Source organism: Balearica regulorum, chromosome Z, assembly GCF_011004875.1.
Source record: "Balearica regulorum gibbericeps isolate bBalReg1 chromosome Z, bBalReg1.pri, whole genome shotgun sequence".
NCBI classification, from domain to species: Eukaryota; Metazoa; Chordata; class Aves; order Gruiformes; family Gruidae; genus Balearica; species Balearica regulorum.
In genome coordinates this window covers 71,643,083-71,658,783 of record NC_046220.1, presented here as the reverse complement: position 1 = coordinate 71,658,783, position 15,701 = coordinate 71,643,083, and the positions used below count along the sequence as shown (strand labels likewise).

The 15,701-nt window shown below is 44.1% G+C and overlaps 1 protein-coding gene across 1 annotated transcript; it reads left to right on the top strand.

Annotated features, from left to right (window-relative positions):
* The first annotated feature begins 2,512 nt into the window (after positions 1 to 2,512).
* On the top strand, positions 2,513 to 13,860 carry PTGER4 (prostaglandin E receptor 4). Its single transcript, XM_010304031.2, has 2 exons — positions 2,513 to 3,914; positions 11,707 to 13,860. The coding sequence occupies exons 1-2, from the start codon at positions 3,084 to 3,086 to the stop codon at positions 12,298 to 12,300; spliced, it is 1,425 nt and encodes a 474-aa protein (XP_010302333.1). The 5' UTR covers positions 2,513 to 3,083; the 3' UTR covers positions 12,301 to 13,860.
* Positions 13,861 to 15,701: the final 1,841 nt, after the last annotated feature.

The following is a 15,701-nucleotide window of genomic DNA, read 5'->3' as shown; positions in this document are numbered from 1 at the left end:
ATAAAGCTCACATGCAAGCTGTCCCACAATTCTGTGACCAATTTCTATCATATTCTCTAATTAAAGAACTAACACTATTTCACAAAACCAATCTTACTAGCTTGCACTCAAAACTGTACTTTTGTTGTTTCTTCATTGGTTTTCCTGGCTTCCCTGCATTTTAATTAGTTTTTTAGATGTATCCATTATAAGACAGACCTTATAGAACAAAAAATAACATTCACTCCTTCACATACACATATGTACACGTACCCACAGAAGGTCCTGAGCACCCTCTCCTATAGATTGAGGCTTCTGAAGACACACAGTCTGTTATGAGATGGTCAAACACCTTGTAAAACTGGACCTGCGGATAATAAAAATAATAAAAAAAAAGGCAGCAACAAAGAAACACAAATAATTTTTTCTGCCCTTTGTCATTAAAACCCTTTGCACCACTTCAGGGAAGCAAGGTAATTCTTTTCCCATACTAGTAATGACAGCTGCACCTGTGTTATCTTAATCCTACATTATGGCCTCTAATAACAGAGCACCAAAGACTCAGTGTAGGAAAGAAGGACTATTGAGAAAACATGCGCAATTACACCGCCTGAATTCAGAGCTTGCTCTGTACCTGGGTCAGCTGTCCTGGAACAACCGGGAAACTGTTGAAAATAAAAAAACCCCACCTTTGTGCTGTGCTTTCTTTTGAAAGTATTTTTTGAAAGTGCTTATAATTTCCTTCTGACAATTAGGCAAACCTAATTGAGCAACCCCTACTCCCACATGTAGCTTTGTGCTTGTGACAGAATGATTTTCTGATTTTGTAAAAGATAAAGAGATGTCAATACTAGAAAAACATTTTTTAAAAATCTTTTTTCTCTGAACAGACTAGACCACCACTACCACTGGTATTCTTTCTTTATCTCTATATATGTTATTTCAAGACCGAGTATTTTTCTAAAACTTAGTTTTCAAAGCAGTTAGATAACACTAAAGAGCTGATCAAATAAAAAATAGCTTTTTTCTTCATGTCTGTTCATATAGCATTGAAAACTGAAACTCTTCGTTCTCTTTCCCACAGTACACACTCGTGCTCCTTCGTGTATTTTGTTCTGTCAGTACTTTTGCTGTTAGTATATTATGATGTTATCATGACTTTACCGAATGCTACTAAGTCCATAGGCATCACTTTCACAGACTTAAAAAAAGAGAGGAGGGAGGATAGCAAGACTGAAAAAAAGATCAGACTTTTATAATACATTTTGCCTTTATGTCAGAGAAGAGATTCTTGTACGGATATAAATATAATGCTTCAGGGCACAGGTTTTGTGTCCTCTGTAGTAACTGATGTCACCTAATGTACAAGAAAGGGTGTTAGATCAGCTGGATCTGGGTGTCTGATCTGGTACGACGGTGTGAACCTTCATCCCTGACCCAACAGCATTAGCACAGGACACTAGCACTTTCCCCTCCCAGCAGCAACATCTGTCGCCATACCTGTTGCGGTGGCAGATTTTTGTGGACGTTTCTGGACTAGGGACTCTACCACCACCACCGCTTGGGTGAAAGCCGCCACACAGGCATCACGTAAAAGTGACTGCTGTCCCTCCATCAGCCCAGGTGGAGACTGAACTATAACTGTGAGGCTTTGCCAGCAAGTATAACCCTATTTCCAGTTCATTTGTGATCCACTCACGGTCAAGATAAAACCAGTTCTTGAAACAAACATTCAAACACTTCCCTCGAATGTACACACACCCTTCCTGTGTTTAGTAACCTAACAGAGGCTAGATATAGGCAGTACATAAGGAGATCTCTTCGGCAGTGGGACACACCGGTCGTCCTCGCCTGATACAAAAGCGTCCGCTGCCAGCTGTCGTGCTCTGCAGTATCACCTCGCTGCACCTGCCCTTATCTCCCTGATAAACGGCCCGGTCGCAAGTCTCTCCCAGCTGCCACTCGTGAATCAGCAGCCGGTGAAAGGGCGCCGGGCCACCAGCTCCGTCCTGCCCGGGGGTGACATGTGCTCACACCCTGCGAGAGGCAGGGTCCGGCGGGGCCCGGGCGCCTTCCAGGGCTCCCCACTGGAACATGGCGGACCTGACCTGCACCAGGCCAGCTCCTCGGTAAACACGGCCCCCTCGGGGTGCCCGTACAGCAGCGCTGCCCTTTAGGGGAACGTGCAAGGAGCCCTCGCTCCCACCCATTACAACCGAGGGACTGGCTCAATGAGTACACGGAGCTTCTCGGCCGCGGGCGAGGAGACGGCCCAGCGGGGGTTGCGCGGGCAGGTGCCCCCGGACCGGCCGGTGCCCGCCGCCCCCTCACACACATACAGACACACACACGCACTCTCCCGCCGCCACCAACGGCCGCCCGCCTCCCCTTGCCGGCGCCCCGCCTCGCCCCGCAGGCAGCCCCGGGCGCAGATGCCCGTGCCCGGCCCCGCGCAACCTGCCCTCCCCGGCGCGGCCAATGGGGCGAGAGGGCGGGGAGGAGCGGCGGGAGCTGCCCTGGCCGCCCCCGCCCTTCGCAGCGAAACTCGGCGGGAGCGCTGCGGGGAGTTAGACGGCGTCCGCGACGCGCAGCGCACCGCACCGCAGCGCTGCGGAGGGAATGAGCGGCGGCCACCGTGCTCCGGCACCTTCCCGCGCCGCCCCCGGGGGCACCTGGAGCCGCCGCCTGGCCAGGGCCTCCCCAGCGCCGCGCTGAGCTCTGCCCGGCGTCGGTGCGAGAGGCAGTGAGGCGGCTCGGTTCCGCTCGGCTCCACGCTCGGGCCGCCCCGATCCCCCTCCGGGCTGGGCGGCGGAGCGCTGCGGTGTGCGCGGGGAGAGCGGCGGCAGGAAGAGCAGCCTCCACTCCCCCGGCTGCAGTCGGTCGCTGCCGGACGGCACCCAGCTTCGGCTCCTTTTTAGGACTTCTTTTTTTTTCTTTTTTTAACTAAAGCACACCACTTTTTTTTTATATACTTTTTTTTTTTTAACTTCTTCATTTGAATTTTTATTTTCACGCTAGACTATTTCCTCCCCTTCCTTACATTGCCTTTCCTTCTCGGACCCACTCTTGCCTTTACTCGACTCCCCAGCAGCAGTGTGGGCATCATGTCCTTCAACCCCACCATCATGCCACCTGCGAACGGCTCTGCCAACGGGACTGCCGGTGGAGCTGAGGGCGGGAAGCCCCCCACCATTCCCACCGTCATGTTCATCTTCGGCATGGTAGGCAACCTCATAGCCATCGTGGTGCTCTGCAAGTCCAGGAAGGAGCAGAAGGAGACCACTTTCTACACGCTGGTCTGCGGACTGGCAGTCACCGATCTCTTGGGGACCTGCCTGGTGAGTCCAGTCACTATTGCCACTTACCTGCAGAACCGCTGGCCGGGAGGACCAGCACTGTGTGAGTACAGCTCCTTCATCCTCCTCTTCTTTGGACTATCTGGCCTCAGCATTATCTGTGCCATGTCCATAGAGAGGTACCTGGCCATCAACCATGCCTATTTCTACAACCATTATGTAGACAAGAAGCTGGCAGGGCTCACGCTCTTTGCCATCTATGCCTCCAACGTGCTGTTCTGCGCCCTCCCCAGCATGGGGCTCGGCAAATCTACCTTGCAGTACCCTTACACTTGGTGTTTCATAGACTGGCGAGCAAAGGAGGCCACCCATGCAGCCTATTCCTACATGTACGCCGGTTTCAGCTCCTTCCTAATAATGGTCACTGTGATCTGCAACATCCTAGTGTGCGTGGCCCTCATTCGCATGCATCGCCAGTTCATGCGACGCACATCCTTGGGGACAGACACCACCTCCAGCCGTTTATCTGACTTTCGCAGACGCCGGAGCTTCCGTCGGATGGCTGGAGCAGAGATCCAGATGGTTATTCTGCTCATTGCCACTTCCCTGGTGGTGGTCATCTGCTCCATTCCTCTGGTGGTGAGTAACGTTATTCAGCCCTTCTTCTTTTCCATCACTCGCACCACTGAGTCTTTTCTCCTTCTAGTCTGTGCTTGCAGGACAGACTCCTGTTTAGCTGGTGCTGCAAACTGTTATAATAACTTAAAAGCTGTTAGCATACATGCATGGTGAGAGAAAGTTGTGTTGATTTATATTTACAAGAAAAGAAACATGGCTTATCCCAAGTCCTGGGCTCCTTTCATTGGTTAAAATACAGCGCCAAAAATTCTCAATAATTTTTCCACTGTTCAACTGGAATCCACACAGCAAAAATCTTACCGACAGCTAAAGGCACTTTAAAATTCACTTCCAAAATTAATTTGTGATGAGTGAGGTTTGGATCTGGCCTGCATTTCTGGATGTTTACTGTGTTTTAAAAATGTGCATGCTGTTGCTGAAGGGTACGGCGATCCTTGATGTGCGGAAGGAGGACAGAGCTCTGTTCTCTTGGCACCAGCAACATGCAGGGTGCTTCACACCTGAAACTTGAGCCCGGCTTCCCTTCCTGAGGGATTCACCCACCATCTCTGGGGCAAATCTCACACAGACATCCCTCCAGCAGCTCCACACTGTGGGAGGAGTAAACTCGGTGGAACCTCCTGTTGGTGTAATGCTCTCTGAAATGACAGTTGGAGGTATCTGGCTCACATAAACCTAGAGATCATACCAAAATGGCAAACAGCATTACCACTAACCATTTGCTGATTTTGTGAAATGGCTGACACAATTAGTGTCATTAAATTGAACATGCAGGATCCACTTATTTATATTCCTCCAACTTATCTCCAAGGGGGGAAAAAAAAAAAATCCACCAGCCGGAGGCTCAGTTCTTGCTTGCCATCCACCATAATAAAGCTTGGTGAACTTCTCTCCTCCTCTGGCTCAGAGACATTAAACAAATAGCTGGCTTGCCTTATTCGCCACCTTCCAAAACACAGCGTAGGGAGCCAAGCAGTAGTTGTCAAACAGAAAGTGTTTTTAGAAGGATTGTTTTAAGAGAGTTTACTGTCAGTAGGGTGATCCCCCCGTCGTAGAGGGGCTACAAGGTATGTGAAATGCAGCTGGCCAGCTGCAGATGCGGAACAAATAGCGTATACCACAGTGAGGAAGTTTAGAGAAGTACGTGTGAACAGGACTCGAGAGGTCGGCGAGTCCGTCCCCCTGCTTCAGAGCAGCTGTAATCGCAAGGGTCGGGCCAGTTTTGCCACATTACTGACATAAACAGGAGCCAGTGAAGTGTGGCTGTGCTGGAGCACCAGCGCCCCGGCTGTCGCCAAAGGCCGTCTCCCGTCCTTCGGCGTTGTCACTTTGCGTTGTGCCATGGCAGGGCCAAGCACAGTGCTGTGTATTAGTTTTTTGACACCTGAAGGAAGCCGAGAGGTGCTGTTTGAGTTGCACGCAGGGTGTCTCCGGCAGGTGCACGTGTATGTTAGGTGGAGGAACCACGCACAACCTGCCCTGCGGTCCAGCTCCACAAACTGCAGGGGTAAGCCAACTTGCTGCACTGGGAGGCATCAGGTCACAGAGTGGCCAAAACCCAACAGTACCGTGGGCTGACAGTATTTAATTTGATTAATCTCATAGACATTAATCTTGTACAGCTACTTTACAAAAGAACAATATCGTCCTCTCAGAAGAGATGCTGGTAAATGCAGAGAATGGCTTTTTGGAATTAAATACAGTGTCGTAATGTGATACAGGGTATCGGCTGATGGAGTTCAGCACTTTCAGAAAAAAGCCAAACCTTATCCTGTAGAGGAGGGCTGAGAAGTCTGAATGTAAAATGCAAAATGAAATTGTTCGTATCCATTTGGAGCTAGGCAGTCTTTTACAGAATATTAAAAAAATAAAAAAAGGGAAAAATCAAGAGGGAGGGGTTACCAGAAAGGGAACTGGATTGTTAACAGTTAAAATTAATGAACCTCAGTGAGGCAAAAAGTTTATTATTTAAACAGTAGCTAGTGTGTATAGCAGAAGGTATGTGAAGTTGCAGGTGATGAAGTTGTGTAGCGCTCTCAGACTTCGATTTCACTACTTAAAAAGGCACAGTGTTACCTTGGGAGTGTTCACATAAGTTAGCTTTTCCCTGCTAAAGCAGCACATCTTTTCTCTATCTAAAGTGAGGTAAGAGACTATCATTTCACTTAGATGGATGACTAAGAAAAAAAGGAAGCTTTCCTAAAAAAAAAATCAAACAGCACAACCACACATATATACATCATCACAGTGTCCAGTGTGGTTAAATTTCTTCATCTTTAAGTAGCTTCTATAAGTCATTTGCTCACACGGCCACACTTCCACCCCCACAGGAACATATATATAGCCATATATGCTTCTTTGTCCCGTGACGTACTGCTGTGTATGCTGCTGTATTAAGCCTTCTGGTTGCGTATAGACTGAGGTTAATAATTGCGATATAAACTCAGAGAAGTGACACCTGTATGCTATGAATCTCTAGAAAGAGCCGCTAGCAGAGATAGGTAAATAACTAATATAGATGTACATTTTCATGACTCAGGAAGGGGTGTTAGGGAGCTCTAACCGAGCGAGAGGCTCATCTATAACGGGACAGTCGGGCAGTCATCAGGAACATGCAAGTGGTAAGGTGGCGGCAGCATGATTCAGATACGCAAAGCAGGCTCAGAGGGTACTTTGTGACTGAAGTTTTCTGATGAGCTGGCTACCTACTGATGATTTCAGCTGAATAAACCATCACTTAAGTCAAAGCAAAGCAACTTCTAACATTTTAGAATGAACACTTTTACGACATAATAAAAGAGCAGACAAAGGCAATCCAGCAGGCTACGTTTAATAGGGTTTGACAAAAAAATTTCAAGTCTTAAAATATTAAATATCCCTGAATTAATAAGCAAATGCTTGTCTTGATTTAAAAAGTGGTTAAAGAACAGCAAGCTGAGTCACAGAGAACAGCAGTTTTTAATAATGAGATGCTCCAGCACTTAGTTTACAAGTGGGGTTGCTTAGTGTCTTCATGATTTATTCATAAAATCAGCAAAATTTTGCAGTGACAAGTGCTCTAACAAAATTGGGGGGGATTGTGCAAAACGCTGAATGAACTTGACAGAACTGAAGGCTGATCAAGTTTATCAAGGAAAGAAAAACTGAATGAAAAACATTAGTGAGAGGAAACTTTTGATATAACCTGATGTGTACTCAATGTGCAGAAGGTGATGTGAAAGACATGAAGAAGAATCTGACAATAGGTTAAAAATGAAATAAGGAAAATACATGAATTGTGTGCTGACTCTTTTCTGCACTCCACACTGGTTATCTCACCCTTTAAAATATTGTGAGTTTTAAGAAAATAGAATTGAATAGAGTTAAAAGTGGGGAGTAAGTTATATTAGGAGGGATTTTCTCAAGAATAGACTTGGAATTATTATACAGGCACGCACTACTCAAAGTCTGTAATTCACTCCAGCAGTCTGTCAGATACTTTTAAGATTTTTAAGTGCGTGATCTTTTTCTGATCCTGACCACTGAACATTGTTGTTAAGTTACGGTGAAGTGAAAAATAAAATACAATTCTTCAGGGTGTACATCTGGTTGATGGCATGAAATAATCAAGAGTTTCTAACTTAATGTTTAATTGATCTAAAAGTTTTGATTTTCTTTTGGCTTAGTTGGTTTCGACTTTTCTCTTTTAACATCAGGGACTGTCCACAGCCAACAGCAAGGTGGCAGACATGATTTTTGAGCAATGGAGTAGACACCAGGCCCTTGAAAAGCAAAGGTTATTGGCTTGTAAAGCTGAAAAACTTGTTCCTGCTTACTACCGTATGGTTTTTAAATTTATCCTATCAGTATGTGGGGAGATTTTGAGTGCATGTAGAAGCTATGAAGACAATTGCTAGTCTGACTGTAACTATACAAGTCACTTTATTGTACTTCATAGGATTAAAAATCATGATTTGCATCTGTAGTTAGTAAAAAGGAGAAGCACCAAACAGCATACAGGACTCTGATCCTGCAAGTACCTATCACTTGAGCATAAACTCAACAGACCTTGGAGCTATGTGCTTCTTAACACTGTTGCAAACAAACTGCCAGTACTTTTAAGATATGTTGCTTGAATTCTATAGCTACTAAGCTAACATACAAAACTCATTATTTTGAGATTTGAATTGTTCTAGTTTGTTTCTTTCTTTAATTAGGATTTCAAATTGCACAAAATCAAGCATCAGATTAACTAACTTAGTAGTGGATTCCACTTAGTTGGCAATTACTTTGAAGATGCAAGGCAATATCCTCTGTCATGCTACCTCCTGCAGTTTGTAGCCGAAACAGGATACATCTCTTGCTGTTCTTGTAGATGATACATTAGTAAATGCTGTTTCACCAGCATGTAGAAAAATTACAAAATTGGCATTCCAACACATACTAATTTTTACCTTATTGTGATATAGATGTAATCCCAGTAATAGGTCTGAATTGATAAATGCATTTGACATTGAGGGAGGCCTTTCTGGAAAGTAGAAACAATTTTGTACCGTCCAAATTTTTTCACTAAATAGATCTATTTTATGAATCTTTAGCCTATACATGCCTCATGTCTGTTAAAAGGAATTAAAGCATACAGAGATAACATAAAGCAAGCTGCACCGTGCAATTAGCGATTGTCCTTTTCAGCCACAGAGTCAGCAGTTAAAGACATTTTTGTCTTTCCATAAAGTCTGCCAGGTAGACAGAGAAAGGTGAAATAAGTACCTCAATTTCATATGCTGCTTATCAAAAGAACAATCCCACTATTAAATCACTGACGTGTAACTATAGCTCCAAGTTGAAAGAAAAAAAAAAAAAGAGTCAAGTCTCCAAAGTTGTACTGTGTACTTCTTTAGCTATCTTCAAAGTGTGCCTTCTGGTTCTGCGATCTGGATGAATTTATCAGCAAACACCCCTCCCTGTCACACCTCAAATCTTCCCAGTAATGACTTCATTTAGTCGTATGAGCTGCTAGAAGGCCTCCACTCCCACAACACTGTCCTTTGGACTCCTGGCTCTCAGGCATATACCTGTCCAATGATCAACTGGTCATATACATAGACTAGCATTTACACACTTTTGGGGTGTGTTCCCCAGCATAAGGAAAAGTCAGTACAGAAAAAGAAAAGGAGCATTTGTTGTTACGGCACAGGTTAAATCCCCTGGGAAAATTTGACCTTTGTGTATTTATATATTTGACCTTTGTATATTTATACATTTGACCTCTTATCATTTTGGAGGGAGGAAAAAATCTCACAGAAACGGTCAAGCAGGTATTTCAAGAACAGATTTTAGCTGATGCCGGACAACGTCAACCTTACTTTTCAACCTTCCAGGTTTAGGAATGCCGACTGCTGCCTTTCAGGTTCGGCGCCGGTGTCGCTAGCAGCAGCTTTACTTGCTCGAGCTGATAAATCGAGTCACAAAACTTGTCCTCACCGGCGAAGTTAACCAGTGGTCGCCCCTTTGCTTTCGCTGTCCCGCTGCGGTTTGAGATGCGTGGTGTCTTTGGGGCATCAGGCTGTGACGTGGGACATCCGTGCCACCTAGCGGTGGAAAGGTGTCCTCCGGCCAGGTGAGGCATAGGCTGGCCTCCTTCCCCCACCACCTCGCCAGCCGGTCACAACAGACTTTGATTATGGGCATTTTTAAGGAATCGTCAATCAATACCAGCCGAACGGTAGAGGTTTAAAAGTTTTGACCTCTGCAGGGGGTTGGTCTTCTCTCACCACATGGAATCGTGTAGCGATGGGTATCGGATAGGAGGCTAACATAAAATAAATAATGAAAAAATTTAAAGCAAGTAAAGCTTAATAAAGGAAAAAAAACCCCACAAAAATAAATTCAATGTGCATAGGAATGCTCTTTAAAGTACTTGGATTGCATATTTGGCTTAACAGAAAAATAAGGTCAATAAATTAGCTGTCAAAAACACATCTGCAGTGTTAGAAATCATTAGGAAAGTAACAGAGAATAAAACTCAGATCATTATATTACTGTATAAATTCAAGGTTTTCCCATATTTTGGATTCCATGGGCAGGTTTTGTTACCCATAAACCTAGCAAAAACTACTGAGAAAGGAAATACAGGCAATCATCACTCTGACAGTCAGTTTGAGAGAGCGGCTATATGCATAGGACTTCCAAAAAGGGACTCTGCATTATTTTAAACATACCTCATTGATAGCGTTGGAGCACACTCAGTCTTTGAATTCTGAGAAGCTGAATGCCACCACATTGCCCTGCCACAGCAAAATTTCCCCAAACAGAATTGTGAAATTTTTCACTAGACTTGGATGGCTTCACATGCAGAACTTCCAATAAAAATGACTTAAGAGGGCTCTTCTAGTTTGGCTCATTTATTTAAATGTTTGTCTGACTTCTTGTCTGTAATGTCCTAGCCAGGCAAGACTTGAAAGACTTGATTCCTTTCAGGAGTCAAGGGTGAGACTTTAAAAGCCTCATAATTTTCCTACTAGATTTTTGCTGTATCAGATAATAAAACATAGATAGATAGATAGATAATAAGATAGATAGAAGATAATAAAAGGATTTATTTTCACTTACCATAAGGAATCTGAAGAGTACAGCATCTTCCATTATCAATCCTATCCAGTAGCTTTCCTAGGCCTTCCCATAACTGGACACTGCATAGGTCTTGTTAAAATGAAGAACAGCTATCTGAGACTGATCAACATAAACTCAATATGATGCCATCCTCCTTAGTGACACAGAAAAGATGACAATTGATATCAAAGATTTGGACTGTGCCTTACAGGGGCATTTACAAAAGTAGCTTCTAAAGCAGGTGAGGGACTAGGTTACTGGTTTTTTTCTTGGCTTCAAAGGAAGAAGCTGAAGAAGATATTTCTGTATAGAAGACAAGATCCTTTAGTCTTAAATTTTGTGCATGATAAACTAAAATTGCTAATTAAATAGTCACTTCATGCAGCAGCTTCAACATCTTAAATTCATTTCATCAGTATTTTTATTCTTTTTAAGTAGAACCAAAATGCTGGCTCATGTAGGAGAGCAGAGCATTGCAGTCCAGTGCTACAATCATCTCATCATCTCGACCTATCTTCTAGCTGGAGGACCTTTCCTTTCTTTTTTTTTTTTTTTTTTTTTTTTTTTTTACATTTCTTTATTTTCAAGCCATGCTGCAGCAAGCAAACAGTTGAGGGTATACTAACAATTCCGGTAAGGACAGGTGCCAGCAAAATGCATTTCTAAACTTGGGAATCAACAGCTCTGGACTTGTTTCCAGAGTCTAGTGTACCTGCATTATAATCTGTGTTTCAGTTTGTTTCTAAACAAACAATTATTAGACCTTTGCTGAAGGAACTGATCGTCGAGGCCTCCTCAGTCAGATATCTCTTTACAGGTAGCATAAGACTTGAGGTATACCAAGGAAGCACGATACAAGTCTACATCTTTGCTCCTGAACTCTAACAGGAAAAAGGAATTTTTAAAAAACATCGGCCAAATGTTGGAGGTTCCAGGATTATTATGAGGGGAAGGAGAGAGAAAGAGACATTCCTTTCCTACGTGTAACAAAGGCCAATGTACAGCAGATTAATCTATCTGAATTTTTTGCTGTTTCTGAAAATAAACTCAAGGCTGTCAATCTCAGAAGCCTGGCTTTGCCAGCTTCTCTCTTGTCGTAGCTTGCAGTAGCAAATCTAGATCTCTGCTTTGAAATGCAAACTTTGACTTCCTGATGTAATCGTATAATTGTGTCTTTCTCTTCGCCTATCTCCTTGAGTAGGTCCGTGTCTTCGTGAACCAGTTGTACCAGCCAGAATCAGTGAGGGATGTGAGGCAAAACCCTGACCTGCAAGCGATCCGCATTGCCTCGGTGAACCCCATTTTGGACCCATGGGTCTACATCCTCCTCCGCAAGACTGTGCTCAGCAAAGCCATTGAGAAGATCAAGTGCCTCTTCTGCCGCATTGGAGGGGCTCGGAGGCAGCACTCGGGGAACAATTTCAACTGCGTGGATGGCCACAGGACCTCCTCTGCCATGTCAAGTCAGTCACCCTCCTTCATCTCCCGTGAGCTGAGGGAGATCAGCAGCACCTCACAAACACTGCTCTACCCTCCGGAGTTAAGCGAAAGCAGCACTGGGGGTCGCGTGCTGCTTCCAGGCCCCAGTGCCAGCTTGGCTCAGTCCGACACCACGTCAGTAAGGACACTGCGTAGCTCGGAGACCTCGGAGTCTTCACAGGGGCAGGACTGCGAAAGCGTCTTCCTGGTGAATGAAATGAGGTCTGGTGGTGGGGCTAGCTCTGCATCCAAGGGCAGCCCCCTCCAGGTCACCTTCCCCTCAGAGACACTGAATTTATCAGAAAAGTGTATATAGATAGCCGTGAAAGGCATCGACCCTGGGGATACTTCCTGGTACATTGGAAAAACTGGTGCAATAGATAGGTGTTCTGCCTGTTCAAGGGGAGAGGGGTTCAGCTGTGCTCCAAAGGGCTATTCTTCTCTTGCCGTGTGATGGGTACGTTTCTTTTAGACTACTGAGGACTGCGTGGAACAGACACTGCGCTTGGGCCCTGCCATCAGAAATGGTACAAAGCAGGTCTAACGGGATTGGAAACATGAACTGCCTTGTCTTGTTCTGGGACACGGGAGAGCTACTGGGCCTCTGGAAATAGAAAGACCCATCACTTTCTTTTTTCTTTCTTTCCCTTTCCAAATCTGGTAGAACTGTGTTTTCTCTCCCCATGGTTGCTCAGCTATCAAGAGTTTAAGCTTCTGGTACTAGAGCTGAATGTGAGGCAGCTGCTAGGAACCGGACAGAGCTACTCTGAGAGCTGCCTGGGGCAGGATTTTAAAGTGTCTCACTAAAGCATGAAAATGTGAATTTTTACTATTGTCTATATATCAAGACTGAAAATATTTAAAGTCTATTCTTCTCTATGAGAAGGTTTTTTATTAATACAAGGTATACAGAAACGATTGCCGGCCTTCTCTCCCTCCAGTATTTCCTGCTGATAAGACATTCTTGGGTTAGATATGTTCTCCATGCTAGATTCACAGCTGATGAGGTAATTCTCTAGCTGAGCATACATAAGCACTTTCTGAGTGAAATGGGAATATGTGCGCTATTAAGAGAGAAAAAGAAAACACTTCCTTTCAGTTAAGAATATTCTTTTTCAGTATATGTACATATTAAAAAGCCAGATTTTATGTGCTGAGAATGTTTCTCTGTATAACACATCTGCTCCTCTCCAAGTACTTTGGCCCACATTCTGCACACACTTAGGCACACACTTAACGTTGCCCATCAGAGTAGTCCCTCTGCTGCCAGGGAGACTCCTTACATGTAAAGTTAAGGACATATAGAAGTGCTTTCAGTATCAGGGCCTAAAACTTTCAACCCCTGGTTAATAGTCTTAATATTCACTTTAGTTAAAGCATCACTGATGTAATAAAGGTATTTTTTTCATACATTTATCATTTTACTTTAAATAGTAAATAGAATTTTATGAGTGTGTAATCTGATACTCCATCCAGTAAATGTACAAAACCATGGAAGCAGAATCTTCATTTAAAAGTATAGGTTATATAGAAACATATCCTTGTCTTGCAGTCCTTGAAAATCGTTTGTTCCTAGAGTTTTAATGGCAAACACATCACCAAAACCAGCTGTTAACCACTGACAAAAAGGAGTTTTGTGTTATATGTTGTAAGGGTTAGATCTTGTTCCAGAAACACTGTTTATAAAAATAATTCTGTACAGATATTTGGAGGATGTTTTGTCAAATACTAAGCATGTTATGCTGCTTAAAAGTGTTTTCATGTGAAATGCTTTATTGTAATCTTGAGCCTTATGTTGATATGTTTAAGCAGTTGTACTGACTAAAGTAATTTTGGAGATCACAATTAAATGGAAATGTTCTGCTTGATCTCAGAAGTTTACATGAGTCTGCCATTCAGTGCCAACTCCTCCCCTTAACAAGCCTCCCGCCTTGGAAAGCTTTGCACTCAGCTGCTGTCAAAACTTACCTTGTTCTGTAAGTTTCCAAAACACCACAGAACAATCACCGTCAGTGAGAGGCAGCTGTCTTCAAAAATGTCCCTAAGAGCACTGACACAGAGCCCTGAAAATTCTGCATGCAAACAAACAAAAATTTAAAAACTACACTCATTTAAACCGCAGGCCTGCTCCATTATTTTCCTTTAACAGGGGAGCAGTTGAGCTTATTTGCCTTGATACATGTAGAAAGTGAGGCTAAATCTCTACACAAATATTTGCAGCAGAAGCCACCTTTCCACCAGGTAAGCTGGAGAACAGTATTACTCAGGTTCTTACTGCAGCTAAATACTTGCCTGAATTCTTTTCAATTAAATGACTTAACTATGGTCTGTTGCTTACTAGCGACCAACAAATTAAATACACTCATTGTACCTCCTACGACAGGAAATAGTACCTGGCCGAGCGGGAAGGTGGGACTGCCGCTGTAGATACAGCACCTGTACCAATACTGGACCACACCTTTACAGCTGGCCTGAAGCAGCACACCAGTGTTATCAGTGCTGTATGCAATGGGAAAATTAAGTATCTACACTGTATAATAAGTATTTAAATAAGCAAGGGCTTATGATATTTTTTATTATATTATTTTATTAATATTACTTTATTATTATTTCTCATCATTACTGATGAGAAGTATGTGTGTTCTGGAAGAGCTATAAGCAAGAATAGACCCTTTTAAGTAGCTGACCTTCCAGCTTCCCTCAGCAAACCTCAGCCTGAGGTGTTCCTCCTGCCCACAGCATTGCGGCTTTGTCAGTAGTGGACTGCACTCATAGCACACATCATCAACACTCCCTCCCTCAGTAATGAACTCAAGGATTCTCAACCAGCCCACAGATTACAAAGTCCCCTGAGCACTACTGGAATTGCCTGCCACAACTCACTGGCAACGCACAAATACAGAATGTGAGCACCTCTGCTGCCTGTTGTAAACACAGATGTAGTAGCTTGGCTAAAAGCACTGTGCAAGTGTGCCTTTGCTTAGAGTGACAGACCACTACGTCTCCCTCACCTGCCCAACAGTCCTGCTCAGCTCTGGCACCCTCCTCCATGCTGGCCACAAACACATTGCCGAATTACCTTCCTCAGCCTCCCTGAGCACAACAGGTCTTGTAAAATTAAGCCACAAGTTTCTAGAGATTAATTTGCCACACAGAAGTTGAAATGTTATTTTCTTGCTAGGTATTATGAGTAATTTCCACATGTTCAAAAGGGCTTCCCTTCTCACACATAACAGCTCCCGTCCACTCCTGGTCCCCAGAGATCCATCTATCCCCAAAACAGCCTGTCTTCCACATCTGTATCCACCTTCCTCAGTACACTGTGTTCACAAAAAATACGCTAATTTGCCATTAAAAATTGTCTCATACCAAATTGTATCTCCCTGACTCGATCCTGCTAGTCCTGTGAATGGCAGTCCTGTCCCTCATTTCCAGCAGTCTGTCCTGTCCACACATCCTGGAGCACTGCTTCACAGAACCCTTTCCATCCAGAAGTATTGCTAGACATCCCACCCCTGTCCCACACCTCAAACCCCAGCCCTAACTCAAGTCCTTGCCCTGTGGCACAGGTTGGAGGACCTACCCGTCATTGGCAGGATGAGAGCGGTTACTATAAAAAATTGTAGATTAATTTGAAGCTCTGATCAATAACAGACGGGCATTAGCATTGGGCCCAGGTTTAGGCTGTAGGATATACTGACAGAGGACTTGGATATA

Bases quoted from the DNA above. Each gene is read 5' to 3' on its own strand.
- PTGER4 (XM_010304031.2), top strand. From the start codon at position 3,084: ATGTCCTTCAACCCCACCATCATGCCACCTGCGAACGGCTCTGCCAAC. The intron at 3,915-11,706 runs GTGAGTAACGTT...CTCCTTGAGTAG, and splicing joins TCTGCTCCATTCCTCTGGTG to GTCCGTGTCTTCGTGAACCA.